Here is a 15,285-nt window from a genome sequence, read left to right on the forward strand (position 1 = left end):
GAGCAGCCAAGGAGCCCACTCTCAGCTGACTCTTGACTAGGGATCCCAGGCAGGGCCGGATCGAGGGGGGGCAGGGGGGTAGTCTGCCCCCGGCGCCACCAGGGAGGGGGCGCCGGGAGCAGCTGCCAGCTGTCAGAGGGTGCAGGCAGCAGTGCAGGCAGCCTCGCAGCCCCCGCGCTGCCTTTCGCCTGCCCTGCAAGACAGGGGGCAGCCAGCTTGCCGCGCACCCCCTGCTCTGCAGGGCAGGCAAAAGCAGCATGGGGGGATACGGGGCTGCCCGCACCATTCGCCTGCCCCGCAGGACAGGGGGTGGCTGGCCGCCCCATGCTGCGGAGTAGGCGAAAGGTGCAGGTGGCCGTGCTGCCTTTTGCCTGCCCTGTAGGGCAGGGGGTGTGCGGAAAGCCGGCCGCCCCCTGTCATGCGGGACAGGCGAATGGCGTGGGCAGCCTCACAGCCCCCCGTGCTGCTTTTGCCTGCCCTGCAGGGCAGGGGGTGCGCGCCAAGCCGGCTGCTCCCTGTCCTGCGGGGCAGGTGAAAGCAGCGCAGGGGGCTGCGAGAATGCCTGCGCCATTCGCCTGCGGGGAGGCGAATGGCGCGGGTGGCTTCCCAGCCCCGCACGCTGCCTCCATTACGCCCTGTGTGATGACATCATTGAAGTGACGTCGTCTCGCAGGGCGGGGAGTGCGCGCTGCGCACGCGAGGTGGCCAGCAAAGGGTTGCCCTGGGCATGGGCAACCCTAGATCCGGAGCTGATCCCAGGTCCCCTTGGCTTGAAACCAGGGGGGGCAGGGGGGCTTTAGAGGGGTGCATGTTGGGAGGACTTACTTCTGGAGCACTTCCTCATCATGCCAAGAATGACGAGGTCGGAGGCTGGCAGTGAGGGATCCCCCGCCCCTACCTGGAGAATGGGTTCCCTACTCTTTACTGCCACCCAGGCTCAGATCCAACCATTAACCCAGTTGTGATTAAGATACACATCAATTTACTTGAGCTTGTGGGCACTTATGGAATTTTAAGAACAAGTTGTAGGCACCAGCACAAAACAGCTTCAGTGGATGGGACCAATCATAAAATGGCTGCCAGTTGAAAGCTGAGGGCAAATCAAAACATTGAAAGATTCCTCAAAATGTTGGGAAATGTTTCTAGAGACACGAAGCTGATATCTCCCAGGTTTTTCTGAAGCATTTCCTGCTCCAATGAGGTAGAGAAAAGCTATTGGCTTTGCTTTGAGGAAGAAGCGAATGGGTGTCAGTAAACAATGGCACCTTATCCTGAATCACTGCCATAACTGATCTTAACTGGACTGTTGCCCCAAACCCCTCATTGGGGTCCTCAACTGTCCCAGCCCTGCCCCCCTGACAGAGCAGCTTGTGCAGCAGCAGCAGCCATTCACATCTGCCCCTCCTGGAACAGCAATGACTCCTTCTTTACCTCATACAGATTAGGGCTGCCCCTTGTATGGACCTGATGGCAGGAGACAGGCATGGCAGGGGGCCTGATGGGGTTGCAGTGATTCTGGGGCCTCATCTTGTATTTTTGCCCAGGGTAGGGCTGCCCGGGGCGGGGGATCCCCTGTTCCCACCTCCTCCCCCAACCCCACTTACCTGGCCAGCAGGGGGAATGCCCCCAGGGCGCCCCGGTGGCGCAGCACCTTCCCAGTGGCGTGGCATCCCCTCAGTGGCGTGGCACCCCCGGCAGCATGGCACGCCCCCCGGCAGTGCAGCACACCCCAGGGTGGCACGGCACACCCCCGGGCGGCACGGTGTGCCTGTAACAGGTCCATTTCACACTGAATTGGGCCCATGGGGGGAAATTCAGCCCTTTGGCAAGTGCAGGAGCGCACACGGAGCTGCCCTTTGACCCACATGATGCCATCACTTCCTGGAAGTGACATCATCACACGCGCCGGGAGTGCACACGTGCATGCATAGCACGCATGCTAGAAGGGACACCGATCGCCATGGAGGGTGAGTGCTGGGTTCCCAGTCCCCCACCAGGGGACTAAAGGGATCTGGCAACCCTAGCCCAGGGCTTCAGCATCCAGACAAGAATAAAAGAACATGAAAGATACTGCAGACTTGGCCATCCTGAAAAATCAGCAGTGGCTGAACATAGCCTAACTCAAACAGGACACAGTATCCTATTCCAGGACACTAAAATACTTGACAACACTTCCAACTACTTTGTCAGACTGCACAGGGAAGCCATTGAAATTCATAAGCATAAGCACAATTTGAACAGGAAAGAAGAGACTTTAAGAATGAATACAGCATGGTTTCCAGTCCTGAAAAACACCAGGCTAACAAAACACTCTATACCCGACAATAGCCCTGCAGAGAAGATTAGCACATCAAGCACCAATCCATATGCAAAAGAACCTCCTCAGGATACAGTGAAGCCTCCCGCCATTAGCATTCCACACCCTGGGAAACTCTTACAGGATGACTCAGCCCAACCCCACCCCTCCTGAGTAGATATAAATGACCTGCCAACATCTTTTCCACACTATGACACCGAGAGATCTCTGTCTTTTGGTGCCACACCTCTGAAGATGCCAGCCACAGCTGCTGGCGAAACGTCAGGAAGTACAATGCCAAGACCATGGCTATACAGCCCGGAAAATCCACAACAACCATTGCTCTCCGGCCGTGAAAGCCTTCGACAATATATTCCAGCTGTATGATTCTATGTTTCTAAGTTTCTATTATGAGGAAGGTGAAAATCCATGGTGATCTGAGACTCAGTTTTCCAAAGGGTAAAATTCCTTTTTGTCCTCATTAAACAGGCAACTGTATAGTTGTCCCTATTTAAAGTGTGTGTGTGGGGGGAGAGGCCAAGCTGAAGGCTGGTTGGAGATCAGACGCCCTTTCTAGAGAGCATCTGGTTGACTGCTGAGGGAAATAAAATGCTGTATTACATTGGTCTCATACAGCAGAGTTGTTATGTCCACATATTCAAAGCGAGGACTCAAAGGAAGGGGGAAATTATTATAACTTTCATTTTCCCAAGCAAAAAGCAGCATAAGAAAAGTAGATTTTGGGGTAGGGGAGTACATCCTTACCAAACAGTTCCCAGCCCTCTTTTCTGCCTTTCAGGGGTAATATTGTTTTCTTTTGTAGATATCTGGATGATTTATATTTTTTATTTCAGGGAGCTGCCCAGATACCGGATTTTTGTAAATGGCTTAATGAACGGGATGCGAATGTTAAATTCACCTGGCGGTCAGACCCCAACCAAATTAATTTTTTGGATGTAGTTACATATCGGGATGCCTTCCAAAAGATACAGGTCAGAACCTACAGTAAAGAGACAGATCAGAATTCATATTTGGAATTTGGTTCCTTCCATCCCCGGCACCTTAGACAAAATATACCATATGGCCAATTTTTGCGTATCAGACGGAATTCCACCACAATAACTGATTTCGACAGGGATGGTAGGCAGATGGAACGAATGTTTACTAATAGAGGTTACCCATCTAAAATTATATCTCAAGCCTTTTCTAAGGCTAGAGCTATAGATAGATCTGTACTATTTCAGACTCGGGAAGCCCTACCAGATCAAAGAATTAGATGGGCATTGGACTACACACCCTTAGCATATAAAATTAAAAGAATCGTAGCTCGCCATTGGCCCCTTATTGAGGAGATTGCGGGATGTGAACAACCACCGTTATGTGGTTTACGAAGATCCAGGAGCCTAAGGGATGATTTAGTTCATGCTATGATGCGCACTCAACTTCAGGAAACATCATTACCTGTGGGAAATTTTAAATGTGGCCGATGTACTTTGTGTAAATTTATGTTAGAGGGGAAGGAGATTTTTGTTAAGGAACGGAAACTGACAGTTAAACACTTTGCATCATGTTACACATCGGGTGTGATATACTTACTTGAATGTCCCTGCGCTCTTTTTTATGTGGGTTGTACGATAAGACCATTGAAAACTAGGATCTTTGAACATATGTCTAGAATTAGACACAGAGTAATGGAAGCACCCCTGGTACAACATTTTATCGAGCATCGTCATGAAGAAAATTCCTTTAAAGTAGCGGTACTGGAGGTTGTAACTAAGGGACATGCAAATCAAATTAAGCTACTGAGGAGGGAAGCATTTTGGATTGTCTTTCTGCAGACGATCAGACCGCACGGCCTCAATACGGAACTATCATTGAATTGTTTTTTATAATCAGTTATGTTGCTTTAAAGTTTTGAGATTGGATAATGAGTATGTGATTTAAACCGCAGTTGAAGGGTTTGGCCACAAGCAGGAGAAGATACAGCTGCTGTGACTGTGATACTGGAGACACACGTTTCCACTATAATTATTGATTCAAATACCCTATGCTGTATGAATACAACAGGTCAGTTCCGCTTGGGGGATTGCAATAATACTTAAATGTTGGTTATTGTATATTAAAGTAAGAATGTTGTTTTTTACAGCTATAAACCACGCCCCTGAAGAAGGGGACGAAATCTGTTTGTAGCCGGCCCCAGATTGGGCGTGGCAATGTATATGATAAGCTGTTTAGCTGAATTTATATGAGAAGACTTTTGTGATTATATTCCAAGCTGAATGCATATGAGAAGCTGTTTAGCTGAATTTATATGAGAAGACTTTGTGAAGACTCATCTGCACACCGTGATATAAGGAATACACATTAAGGAATACACACAGATGATAGACTCTCTGGACATCTTTATTGGCTGTATATAAACAGTTTGTATAATTTTCTTGCAATTGCCTTTGAAATTACCTTATAATATCATATAAAAAGTATATTAATTCTTGGTTTGATTCCCACGAGAAATTTCTCTCTCTTTTCTGTTGGTCAGTAGCAAAGCAGCATCTGGAAGGGGATTTTAAATGCTTCTTTCTTAAGGATGCAGTTTTGATGACTATATAACATGATGGTATTAAAACGAGAGAATCTTAAAACAGGATAGCAGGACAGTGTAGCAAAATGTAAATTGTTGCACCTTAAAGAATAACAGATTTAATATGTTATAAATTTACTGTGGGCCAGAGGCAGCTTTGTCAGATGTGTGAAGTATATCCAATGATGATATGCTTCATGTGTCGCAATAAATTTGTCAACTTTTAAAGTAGCGGAGGCTAACATGGCTACCCCTCTCGAATACAACGCGCTGAATGGTCCACTTTTCCCCTAACAAGTTCAATGCTACTTTCCTACCAAATTCTAGTGGCAAGGCTGTCTAATATCAGACATGAATTCAACAATAACACCTCCTGGTGATGTTTCATATAGTCCACTTTATTCAGAAGGATATTAGCTTCAGATACTGAAATCACCTATGGGATCTGTAAGGCAGAAAAGATCACAAGAAACAGAAGCATTATTAGGTTGTTAGTAGAGGTAAAACACACACACACACACACACACACACACACACACACACAATTTTTTCAGGATGCTCCAAGAAGAGGGAAATTTCTTCAATGTGTTACAAAACTGATATCAATTCTAAATATTTTCAGTACTGCAAATGCTACCCACTGCATTTCCCCACTCAATATTGTTACTTGCATTTGTACACGTTTCGTTCTTTTTGCTGAAAGGCATTGTAACTGTTGTCATCCAATTCTTCATTTCCACACAACAACAGATTGAAGCCAAACTTACCGTGAGAAATAGCAGAAACATCGGAGTAATACTGGGCAATGCTTGCATACTTTCATTGATTTTGGAGTTATGACAATAGGGACGATCGGGACAGAATGCTCTTTTCCTGGTGGAAAAGACCTGAAAGCTGGAACAGAGAAGCAAAGGGAAGATCAACAATGTAATGCAGCGATAACCCAGTTTTTAACCCTGACACTTACACCATAAGTTCTGGACAAGGTCAGATTAACTAAGGAGCATGCCATGCTGGAGTGTAGAGAATCTCAATTTAAAGATAAGAGTGGGTATGCGGTAGATATAGGGGATGCTAAATGTTTGTGCATCGCTGTGTATGAAAGAGACAGCTCTGTTCAGTCAGCATATCCACAGTGAAAATAACATGCATAGAGAGGAGTGGAAACAAGAACATGCAATTTTCAGAGTGCAAGTACAGTGTCTACTGATGTACAGTGTGTACACATGTAGGCTTGGATCCCTAGAGTTTCCACGCACTCAAGGAGGAGGGAATTTTTGCTGATTTGCCTACCTTTCCCTCCCAAAATTGTGTTCCTGTGATGGGGGGCAGAAATGGCATGGGAGTAATCAGAGGTCTCCTGTGGAAGGAAGGCACCGTTAAAAATTGTACCTCCTTGCACCCACAGAAATTCTGGGTAGGATCTAATCCATAAAGATCTAATCCTGTTATCATGAATGTCTGGAAAAGCCATGTTTTAATTATGTTCATCCAACCTATGCAAGTACAATCTGGATGTGTGTACCCGTGGTTGCATTAGGCCTACTTGTTCCTGCTCCTCACTTGTGCTATATTTTCACGCTCAATATGTCAAGTGAACAAGGCTACATTGTGAGTGAGTGTTTTCATGTGCATGCTTTTATGGAAATAAGATGGGAATGAGAGAGCAACATTAGTTTTGCAAGTGAAGATACACAAGCTCCGTGTCTCCTCTCTGATGTGCAATTATGACTTTCTACTGAAATTCTCTTTACAATCTCCAAGGACATTGTCATGGCTGAAATTCAACATATGGTGCAGATACCATACCATGTCACAAGAAAGAATCCAGGGACATATGGAGAAGAATTCCTATGAATCCGTAAATGAACATGGCAGAGCCAAAAGATACAATAAAGTGTATTTTATGTACCAATTTGAGTATAGATTGGTTGAGACAGATTTCTCTATAAGTCTCAGATCTTATATACTAATAGCCATGGCTCTGATCTGAGGATACTTAAATTTGGAAATTAGAGCCATGAATGGGCAAAACAGATCTTTCTACACCTGAAAAATGCCCCAGATTTGCAGAACAATCTGAAATCTAAAAAAATACATTAGGAGATTTTAAAAAAACCCAAACTGATAAAAGGAGCACCTTTAGTTTTAACCAGATTACCTCAGTGGCTGTTGCTGGACAATTATAACAGTTTAGCCAGTATTCTGGGCTTGGTTTTTGTCAATAAAAGGCGGGGGGGGGGGGAGCGAGCAGGACCCTTTCCAGGGTTGTTTTGGCCTTTGAGGGAGGACTCACTGGGGCCAGGACCAGAAGCAACCACTGGGTGACTTGATACCACATGATTTGTGTGACTCACACAGGCCCTAATGCTTGTTACTGTTCAACAGCCTCACCTCATAACAGTGTATTTTAATGATTAGAGTTTAAGTGTAGGATCTGGTTCAAATCACCATTCTGCTGTGGAAGCTTACTGGATGACTTTGATCCAGTCGCACACTCTCAGCCTAACCTATCAGGGTTGTTGTAAGGATAGAATGGAGGCAAGGATAATGATGTATGCTGCTTTGAGTCCCCATTATGGAGAAAGGCTGTATGCAAATGAAGCAAATTAATAACCATAGATGAACATGAGGGACAGATAAAAGAAGTTTAGTGAAGTTGAAGGAGCGAAGGATGTAAGGAAAGGAGAGCATATAGATGCTGCCAGGAGGAGGGAAAGAGGAAACAGTATGGATAAGGGAATGTAGGGGATAGTTAAATACCCCCAGCAAGTCCTTGCAGGTTCTCCACTATGCAACTGGATGGCTCAGCTGGCACCATGCATCTGGGCCACAGTGGGGAGGCTGCTGGGGAGGAGGGAGAAGACTGAAGACAGGGGTGCATAAAGGTGGGTGGGAAAAAGAGAAGGAAACAGGAAAGGGGGGAGAGGCTATGGGGGGCAAGGAAGGGAAGGAGGTCATGGTGGGGGAGAGGGAAATGAGATGTTCCCCACAAGTACTTGTGGGTCCCCCACTTGTTTGTTTGATTTCCATTCTTTTCTGGGCAGACAGTGATAGACAATCAAATCCTGTAAGACAAGGCAATTCAGATAGCTTATAAACTGGCATAAATTAATATTTACCTTGCCGCAAGATGTCAACTTCTTCCTTCTGCACAAAGCCAGATTCCATGTGTTCGAAGATGCAGCCTAGAGATATGCCATACTGAACGTAAATAAAAAGGGCCATTGACACTGGATTCAGTTTCATTTTCTCACACTTTCTGGTGACAATTGGTCCTATTTATGTTTTGCCACCACCTTGGGCAATGACCCAGGTTGCTAGCTGGAGGACTAAGCTTAAGATATATTTATTGGTTTAAAACCTAAACTGTTTACAGCAGAACTATAAATAAACATAAAGCAAAATGTAGTTTTAAAAAATAAAACAAAGCAGCAGGACAATAATCCATTTCCCACCCAACCCCCCCCTCTTCTGGCTCCACCCACAAAATCTCCAGGAATTTCCCAGTCTGAACCTGACAACCCATAGCAATTCTCCCATGCTCTCTCCTCAATATGGGCAAGGGCTGAGTGCAAATGAGTCATGCTCTGCACCATATACCTCTTCCTAGCATGAAATGGGGCCTCTGGACCAATTTCCCATTCGTGGTATAAGTGGATAATCCAGGTATCTCCAGTCAGCAATTGGCCTTTGCAAAGCCACAGGCAGATGTTCTACCATACCAAGCCTTGATACTAACCCTGAACAGAGTAGGCCTGAAAAGCATCCCTGAGAAGGGAGTTTTAGAATTATGGATGCTATCCCTGAGAATCTGATTGACTCCTAGACAGAACATGACAATGAGACAGTATTTTGTGGGAAAGTCTAAAGCAGTAGTTTTCAACCCTTCCACTTCCATGGTACTTTTCTCACATGGATTACTCTGTTAAGGAACTCCTTGATAATTTCAAAAGATTCCAGGATATATTCTGAAGTATACTCCTCATTTATGTGGAGCAGCAACCAAGTTTATGAGGTTCTACATGAATTGACAGTGCGCTCTAGAACATACTCGGCACTTCTCTGCAAACAGCTGGGGAAGAGCACTTATGTTGAACACTGGTCAATCTGTTCCTCACAGATTCACCATTACTCATCTTTTGATCAGATCAATATGTGATATGCTAAGGTCTCTCATGAGCCCATAGGGCACTGATCTAAAGGAACTGAGGCAAACACCAAGGAAAGAGAAACCTTTAACAAGTTGTTTTTGAATGTGAGCTGGATTAATGAATTGAGAAGTCATAGAGCAAATTTGGATTAGCTCTTCCTGTTGCTAAGCACAGTAGTAGGGTTATGGCAGTATTTAAGAAAGGGGTAGAGAAAAAGTGGTTCTATTTACTTATAAACATGTTGGCTATGGTACTTGAAGACTTTCGTGGATTTTGGCTATAATCTTGTGCTTGGTACAGAAAGTTCCTTAGTTTTCCTGGGTACTCCTTCACCTAGAAAGCAAATATTTTGATATGAGTCACAAAGACCACCTACATCGGATTTGGCGGGATTCAGTCCAGATTTGGCTGGATTTGGTCCGGATTCCAGCTGATTTGGCCCAAATCTGCCCAAATCAGCCCAAATTGTAGGAATGAAACACTGTGGCCTAATTTGAATGTACAGACTGCTTGCAGAGTGAAAGGTTTGATACTTTGTATAGTTTGTTTATCTGTAGCTGCTGACCTATCCCCTCCCTGCTGTGAGTGAAGATTCTGTTATGTACTGTGTCAGTTGAAAAATGTCTGTTGCTGAAACTCTCTCTCTCTCTCTCTCCTGTACAAGACATGAACGTTTCTCTCCGTTTGTTGTTTATATTATTGTAAATAGTTTTTAAATGAAGTTTTTCAACTAAACAAACTTATCTTAAATTATATTTCTTCTCACTGGACTTCACTGTGTACTCTGCTACACACATATATGTGTGTATGGAAAGGTGGTATATCCTGCACCAAGTGAGTGATGGGATATTGCCCCACAAAGAGATATTCACATATATATATCTCCCCCCTCATGCAAATCGGGCTGCTGCAGATCACAGGAGCATTCCCGCACTCTGCAGCATCTTTATTTGGGGTGATTTGGGCCTGATTCGGCCCCCTGGAGAGCGCGGGAGTGCTCTCAGGGCAGCATGTGATCCGTGAAATGATGTCCAGGAAGTAACGTCATCATGCAGGCCAAGATGGGAAGCCATAAGGTAGGTGCCGGGCCTCCGACCTCCTGCCCGGGTGGTTCAGGAGACCTGGCAACCCTAGTAGGGATCCATTAGAAATTTTTGTGAGTCAGCATTTAATTTTGTCTTTTCAGCTTCCTGTGAAGCATGGATCCTAATCTGAAGCTATTTTTGCTGTCTTTGTATGTATATGTTTAAAGCCCTTCATGGCTTGGGACTCAACAGATGGAAAACTGCCTCTTCCTGCATGTACCAGCTTTGCTTAGACTCCAGGGCCAGAGCAAGCTGTGTATGGGCAGCAGTGGTCTGAAAGAACATGCATTGCTCCTCTCATGCTGCCAAGGGGCAATCTAAGGCAGGTAAAAAGGCATTTCCTTTGAGAGATCCCAAATCAGTAACAGCAGAGGAGAAAGTGCATGCCTTCCCCTGTGCTTCTTTGTATCTGTCCTCCCTGTTGCCACTCCTGTCTAGTTTGGTCCCCCAAGCAGCCATCTGGGTTGCTTGTGGTGTGAACCAGACTTGGTTGATTCATCACTTCCTTTGTCAGTCTTATCATTATCACTGGCTTGCCTTACACCTAACCCATGCAAGAGGTTTTCTACTGTCTCTGCTCTGAGGAATGGATCCCCAAAAATGGTTTGAGAGGCACTTTTCTTTTCAGCTTTCGGAAAGGCATGTAAGTCCATGGCCGTTTCCACACAGCTTACCTTATTCTGCAAAATAGTGAAATCTAGCACGAAATCTCGCAAGAAGACGCTGTTATCGCATCTTCTCGTGCGATAACAGCGTCTTCTCGCGTGATAACAGCGTCTTCTCGTGAGATTTTGCACAAGATTTTGCTATTTTGCAGAATTAGTTAAGCCGTGTGGAAACGGCCCATATTATTCAAGAGGGCTTTGGGCTGATTTTGCTGAGGACATCCATACTGGTGGGTTGTACTTTGGTGTAGGCATTGTGATACCTTTGGTTTTCATATTGATGTCTTAGTGCAAACCTCCACTATATAGTGGCACTCAAATTTTCAAGCAAACCAATCTAAAGTCCAGATTGTAAAATATCAACAACACATCAAGTCTTCTTCCAAACAACAACAAACTTGGCTTGAAGCTTCCCCCCCCTCCCTACATAAGAGGCCAGCAATAAGATTTCTTGAGAGAGGAAAAGGTAGAGGGCCAGGGCCCCAATAGTCCCCTGCAGGCAGAGCATATCGATCTCTTGGAAAATCATGCTGCTACAGATGTTTTGCTTGGATTGGCCAATCTATATATGTGCCTGTGTAGAAGTGGGTCTTAAGGGAAGATGGCTACCAGATGGGGATGTCTAGGCTAACTGTGTCTCTATATCCTGCTGGGAATGCAAGCTGGTGGACAAGAGACTAAGGGATCTTGGCCCATGGATCACAGCCATGCGATGCCTACTTTTTGTCTTGTGTTTTTAAAACTGTTTAATGTACATTTGTTTAATATATATATATATATTGTAAATTGCTTTGGGTCCCCATTGTGGAGAGAAGTGGGATAAAAATATACTAACTAATTAACATACTAAGAGAGACAGAGAGATTTGGCCCAGAGTAGGGCTACCAACCTCCAAGTGTGGCCTGGAGACCTCCTGAAATTCCAGCTACAGAGATCAGTTCCTCCAGAGAAAACCGTGATCTGGGCCCAATAGCTCCTTAAAGACCAGCTACATTTCCAAAGTATGAGATTTGGAAAGCGCCCTAGAGAAAATGACTGCTTTGGAGGGTAGTCTGTATGGCTTTATACTTTGCTGAGGCCCTCCCCTCAGAAACTGAGGCCTCCTCAGAGCCCATCCCCCAATCTCCAGAAATTTCCTAACTCAGAATGGGCAACCCTAGCCCAGGGGCCTGTATTTGTTGTCGCTGACGTTTAAAACGTTTAAGACGTTTAAGACGTTTAAGATTCCCTGATAGATATGCAGTTTTGGTACCCCATAGTTATTGGATGATATATTCCCTAGCCCCTAAACATACCCTGCCCTAGTCTGTTCAGTCTGGTATTGAACTCCAGACTGAGAGCTAAGCTACAAGTGACGCCTTACACAGGTTGCACACTTGTCAGCTTCCCTCAAGTTTTGATGGGAAATGTAGGCATCCTGGTCTTGCAGCTGTAATGGAGAGCCAAGCTGTAAAACCAGGACACCTACATTTCCCATCAAAACTTGAGGTAAGCTGACCAGTGTCCAACCTGTGTAAGGCATCACTTGTAGCTTGGCTCATAGAGGTTCCTTGTGAGATATGCAAATTTCAGAGCAACAGCTTTAGATCTGTGTATGTATGTAGGAATACATCTTTTCTCCCTTAACCAAGGTGTGCTCCAGGTGACATTGGAAGGCAAGAACTGACCACGTATATAAGTGATATATCTGCGGAGTATTGAGGCACATGTTCAATCTTGTGTGTCATTCCCATAATGCACAGCTACGATGGACAATGCTGACCTTCCTTCTTCAGCATTCTTGCTGAAAAGTGGCATCAGTGGACTATTCTATAAGGAGAAGTTTGTAGGCTGTTGCAGTAGTGAAAGAGGCATGGCAAGTGGCATACATTACATGCCTCACATTGTTGCCCCCCCCCACTCCCTCATTTTTGCTGATATTTGAAATCACAGAAAGTAATGAATGGAACACATCAGAGTGTAAGAGTGGCCTCACAAGATGCTTGCAGGTGAAATTCCAAGAGTCCCCCTGGCTGTCATTTACAGTCCATCCCAAGAAGATCTTGCACTGTTTTAAGCTCTCTCTACAACTCTGTAAAACAAAAGCAGGTAAAGAAATTTCCTCCCCAAATAGGAAGACAGAAGGTCTGGGCTGACATTATATTAATCAGAAATGAGAGCCTGCTAAACACACATATTGTGAGAGCCTGGACCCTACAATGTACCCAATATGTGTGATTGCATACATCGGGCAACACATGGATTTTCCGTGCTTATACTGGTTCTTGTGTTTGGAGGCAGGGAGAATCCACACATTGCCCAATTTACATGATACAGCAATCACACACATTGGGTGCATCACTGGGAATGCGTGCTCCCATTACACATGGTTGCCAGGCTCCCAATTCATGCGATTGCAGAGTATGCAGATCTACAGCTGATAAAAAAAAAATTTTTGAATGAAGGCAAATACATCATAGATTGAAGAAATACAGATCATGCTTTAACAATCCACAGCAAATGTATACAATGTGTTTCCTGCTGAGTGTAGTGCACTTGATTCTTTTAGTAACTGCTGTTAGGAGACTTACCAATTTCATTTTGCAAAGGAGGCATCATGCTCTTACAATTACAGAGCTAAACTTAAAATCATGATGGTAATCTATCTCCAAAACTCAAAGCAATAAGAAGCCCTGCATTATCATGGTGTTGTTATTTCCAAACCCAGCAGCAAGCTTTTTACCCAATTTCCTATTTGCTTTTAACAATTCCAGAATAGGGAAAAGGCATTTAAATAACACCGCATTGCTTCAAATGACACTGTAATTAATTATAATATGTTGTAGTAAATATGTGTAAATTAGCTGCTGCTCTCTAACTCCTAATATGCTGCTGGTGTAATCATCTGAATACACATGAGCTCTTGAAGTAGGTTTATACTGAGTCAGACCATGGGTATGAAGGTCTGCTTTGACTGGCAGCAACTTTCCAGGGTCTCAGGGAGACGTTTTTCATATTTCCTACAACTGGATCCTTTTGACTGGAGAGCCTGGGGGACTGAACCTATGACCTTCTGTGGGCAAAGCAGATGCTCTACCTTTGAGTCACTCACGGCCCCTCCTCCTTGATGTCGCACCTTTCATCTCTCGTGGGAACCAATCCTTTACACATTTTGCTTCTAAGTTGTTCAGAAATTGCTTTCTTCAGGACCAAGCTGGGGTTCATGTGTCCAATAGACTTATTTATTTATTTATTTATTTATTTATTTATTTATTTATTTATTTATTTATTTATTTATTTATATTGTCTCATTGATCTGTACAACAGTCCTTCAAGGAAGGCTGGAGTTATAGCAATGAATAGAGTTATAGCAATGAATGAAATTGCTATGAAACTGAGAGAGGGTGGTTTTGCTCAAGGCAGAGATCCTCAGACTTTTTGAAGAGGGACCTACTTCGAAGAGTATTGTATTTTTTTGTGCAAATAACTACTCCCCCCCCTCCTCAGCACCTAACAACTTTATTTTGATTTTCGTGTTTAGTATTTATAACTGTGTAACATTACTAAGTAACATTTCATGGCGAGCTTTCATGGCAGAGTGGTGATTTGAACCTGGGTCTCCCAGACCCTGGGAAAATCCACACTTACCGGCACAGCGCTAAACAGGTGGAGTGAGAGCGTCTTTCTGGCAGGTTTTAAGACATCATCGCACCACAAAAGCGGCATCATGGCGCGATGACATCATAAAACGTGCCAGAAAGATGCTCTCATTCTGCCTGTTTAGTGCTGTGCTGGTAAGTGTGGATTCAGCCTCTACTCTGGAGCATAACCCCTACACCACTCTCGCTCGCTAGCTCAAGCACCACAGGAGGGCTAGTTCTGCCTTTGTACTGGTACTATTGTCATCCCCTGACACTATTTTCAATACTGTAGGATTGAGTCATTTTGAATACGGTATTTACCTTGACCACTTCTGGATGCTGATCCTGCATGTTCAGCAACAATGGGACGATACTGTTGAGAACTTGGTCCTGCATAAGGGGTTTATCTTTCAAATCTGGGTTCTTAAGGAGGACTTGAAACAACTGATTTGCAGCACAGCATACCTTGACCCTCCCCTGGGAATGAAAGAGGAAGACTTTTACTGAACGGCCTTTCTTGTGAGACTTCAGAGTGATCCCTACCCTTGAAAGGAGGAATCCGTTGATCATTTTCCAGGATCCCCATATGTAGAGAATTGTAGAGAGACTCAAACACATGTTTTTTTTTTTAAGCTATTACTTTGCTGCAGTGTGGCTTCTGCTTTTGAGATTCAATGTAATTGGGGGTTAGGCAAACAAATTAACACGTCTTGACTTTCCTTATCGATATGGATAGGCAAAAATCAGATTGCCCTGGTCTGAGTGTATCTGTTGCTTTGTTAAATAAACGCCTGCTGATGACATTTCTACCCTCTGCTGTGAAGGCCATACACTCTACTCTGTAATGTGTAAAAACTGAAGGGTACTCTGCTTCTAATGCTTGA

General features: G+C 44.5%; 1 protein-coding gene across 1 annotated transcript in view; it reads right to left on the bottom strand.

The window, feature by feature from the left end:
• Nucleotides 1-5,296: 5,296 nt before the first annotated feature.
• LOC129326197 (maestro heat-like repeat-containing protein family member 6) overlaps nt 5,297-15,285 on the bottom strand; it is a 49,202-nt gene continuing 39,213 nt past the window's right edge. Inside the window, exons 10-14 of the mRNA XM_054974363.1 lie at nt 14,723-14,878; nt 12,757-12,852; nt 9,262-9,364; nt 8,000-8,065; nt 5,297-5,322 (exon numbers count right to left, since the gene is read on the bottom strand). Coding sequence (XP_054830338.1) covers nt 5,297-5,322; nt 8,000-8,065; nt 9,262-9,364; nt 12,757-12,852; nt 14,723-14,878 — 447 coding nt within the window. The remainder of the gene's footprint in view (nt 5,323-7,999; nt 8,066-9,261; nt 9,365-12,756; nt 12,853-14,722; nt 14,879-15,285) is intronic.

Source organism: Eublepharis macularius, chromosome 3, assembly GCF_028583425.1.
Source record: "Eublepharis macularius isolate TG4126 chromosome 3, MPM_Emac_v1.0, whole genome shotgun sequence".
NCBI lineage: Eukaryota > Metazoa > Chordata > Lepidosauria > Squamata > Eublepharidae > Eublepharis > Eublepharis macularius.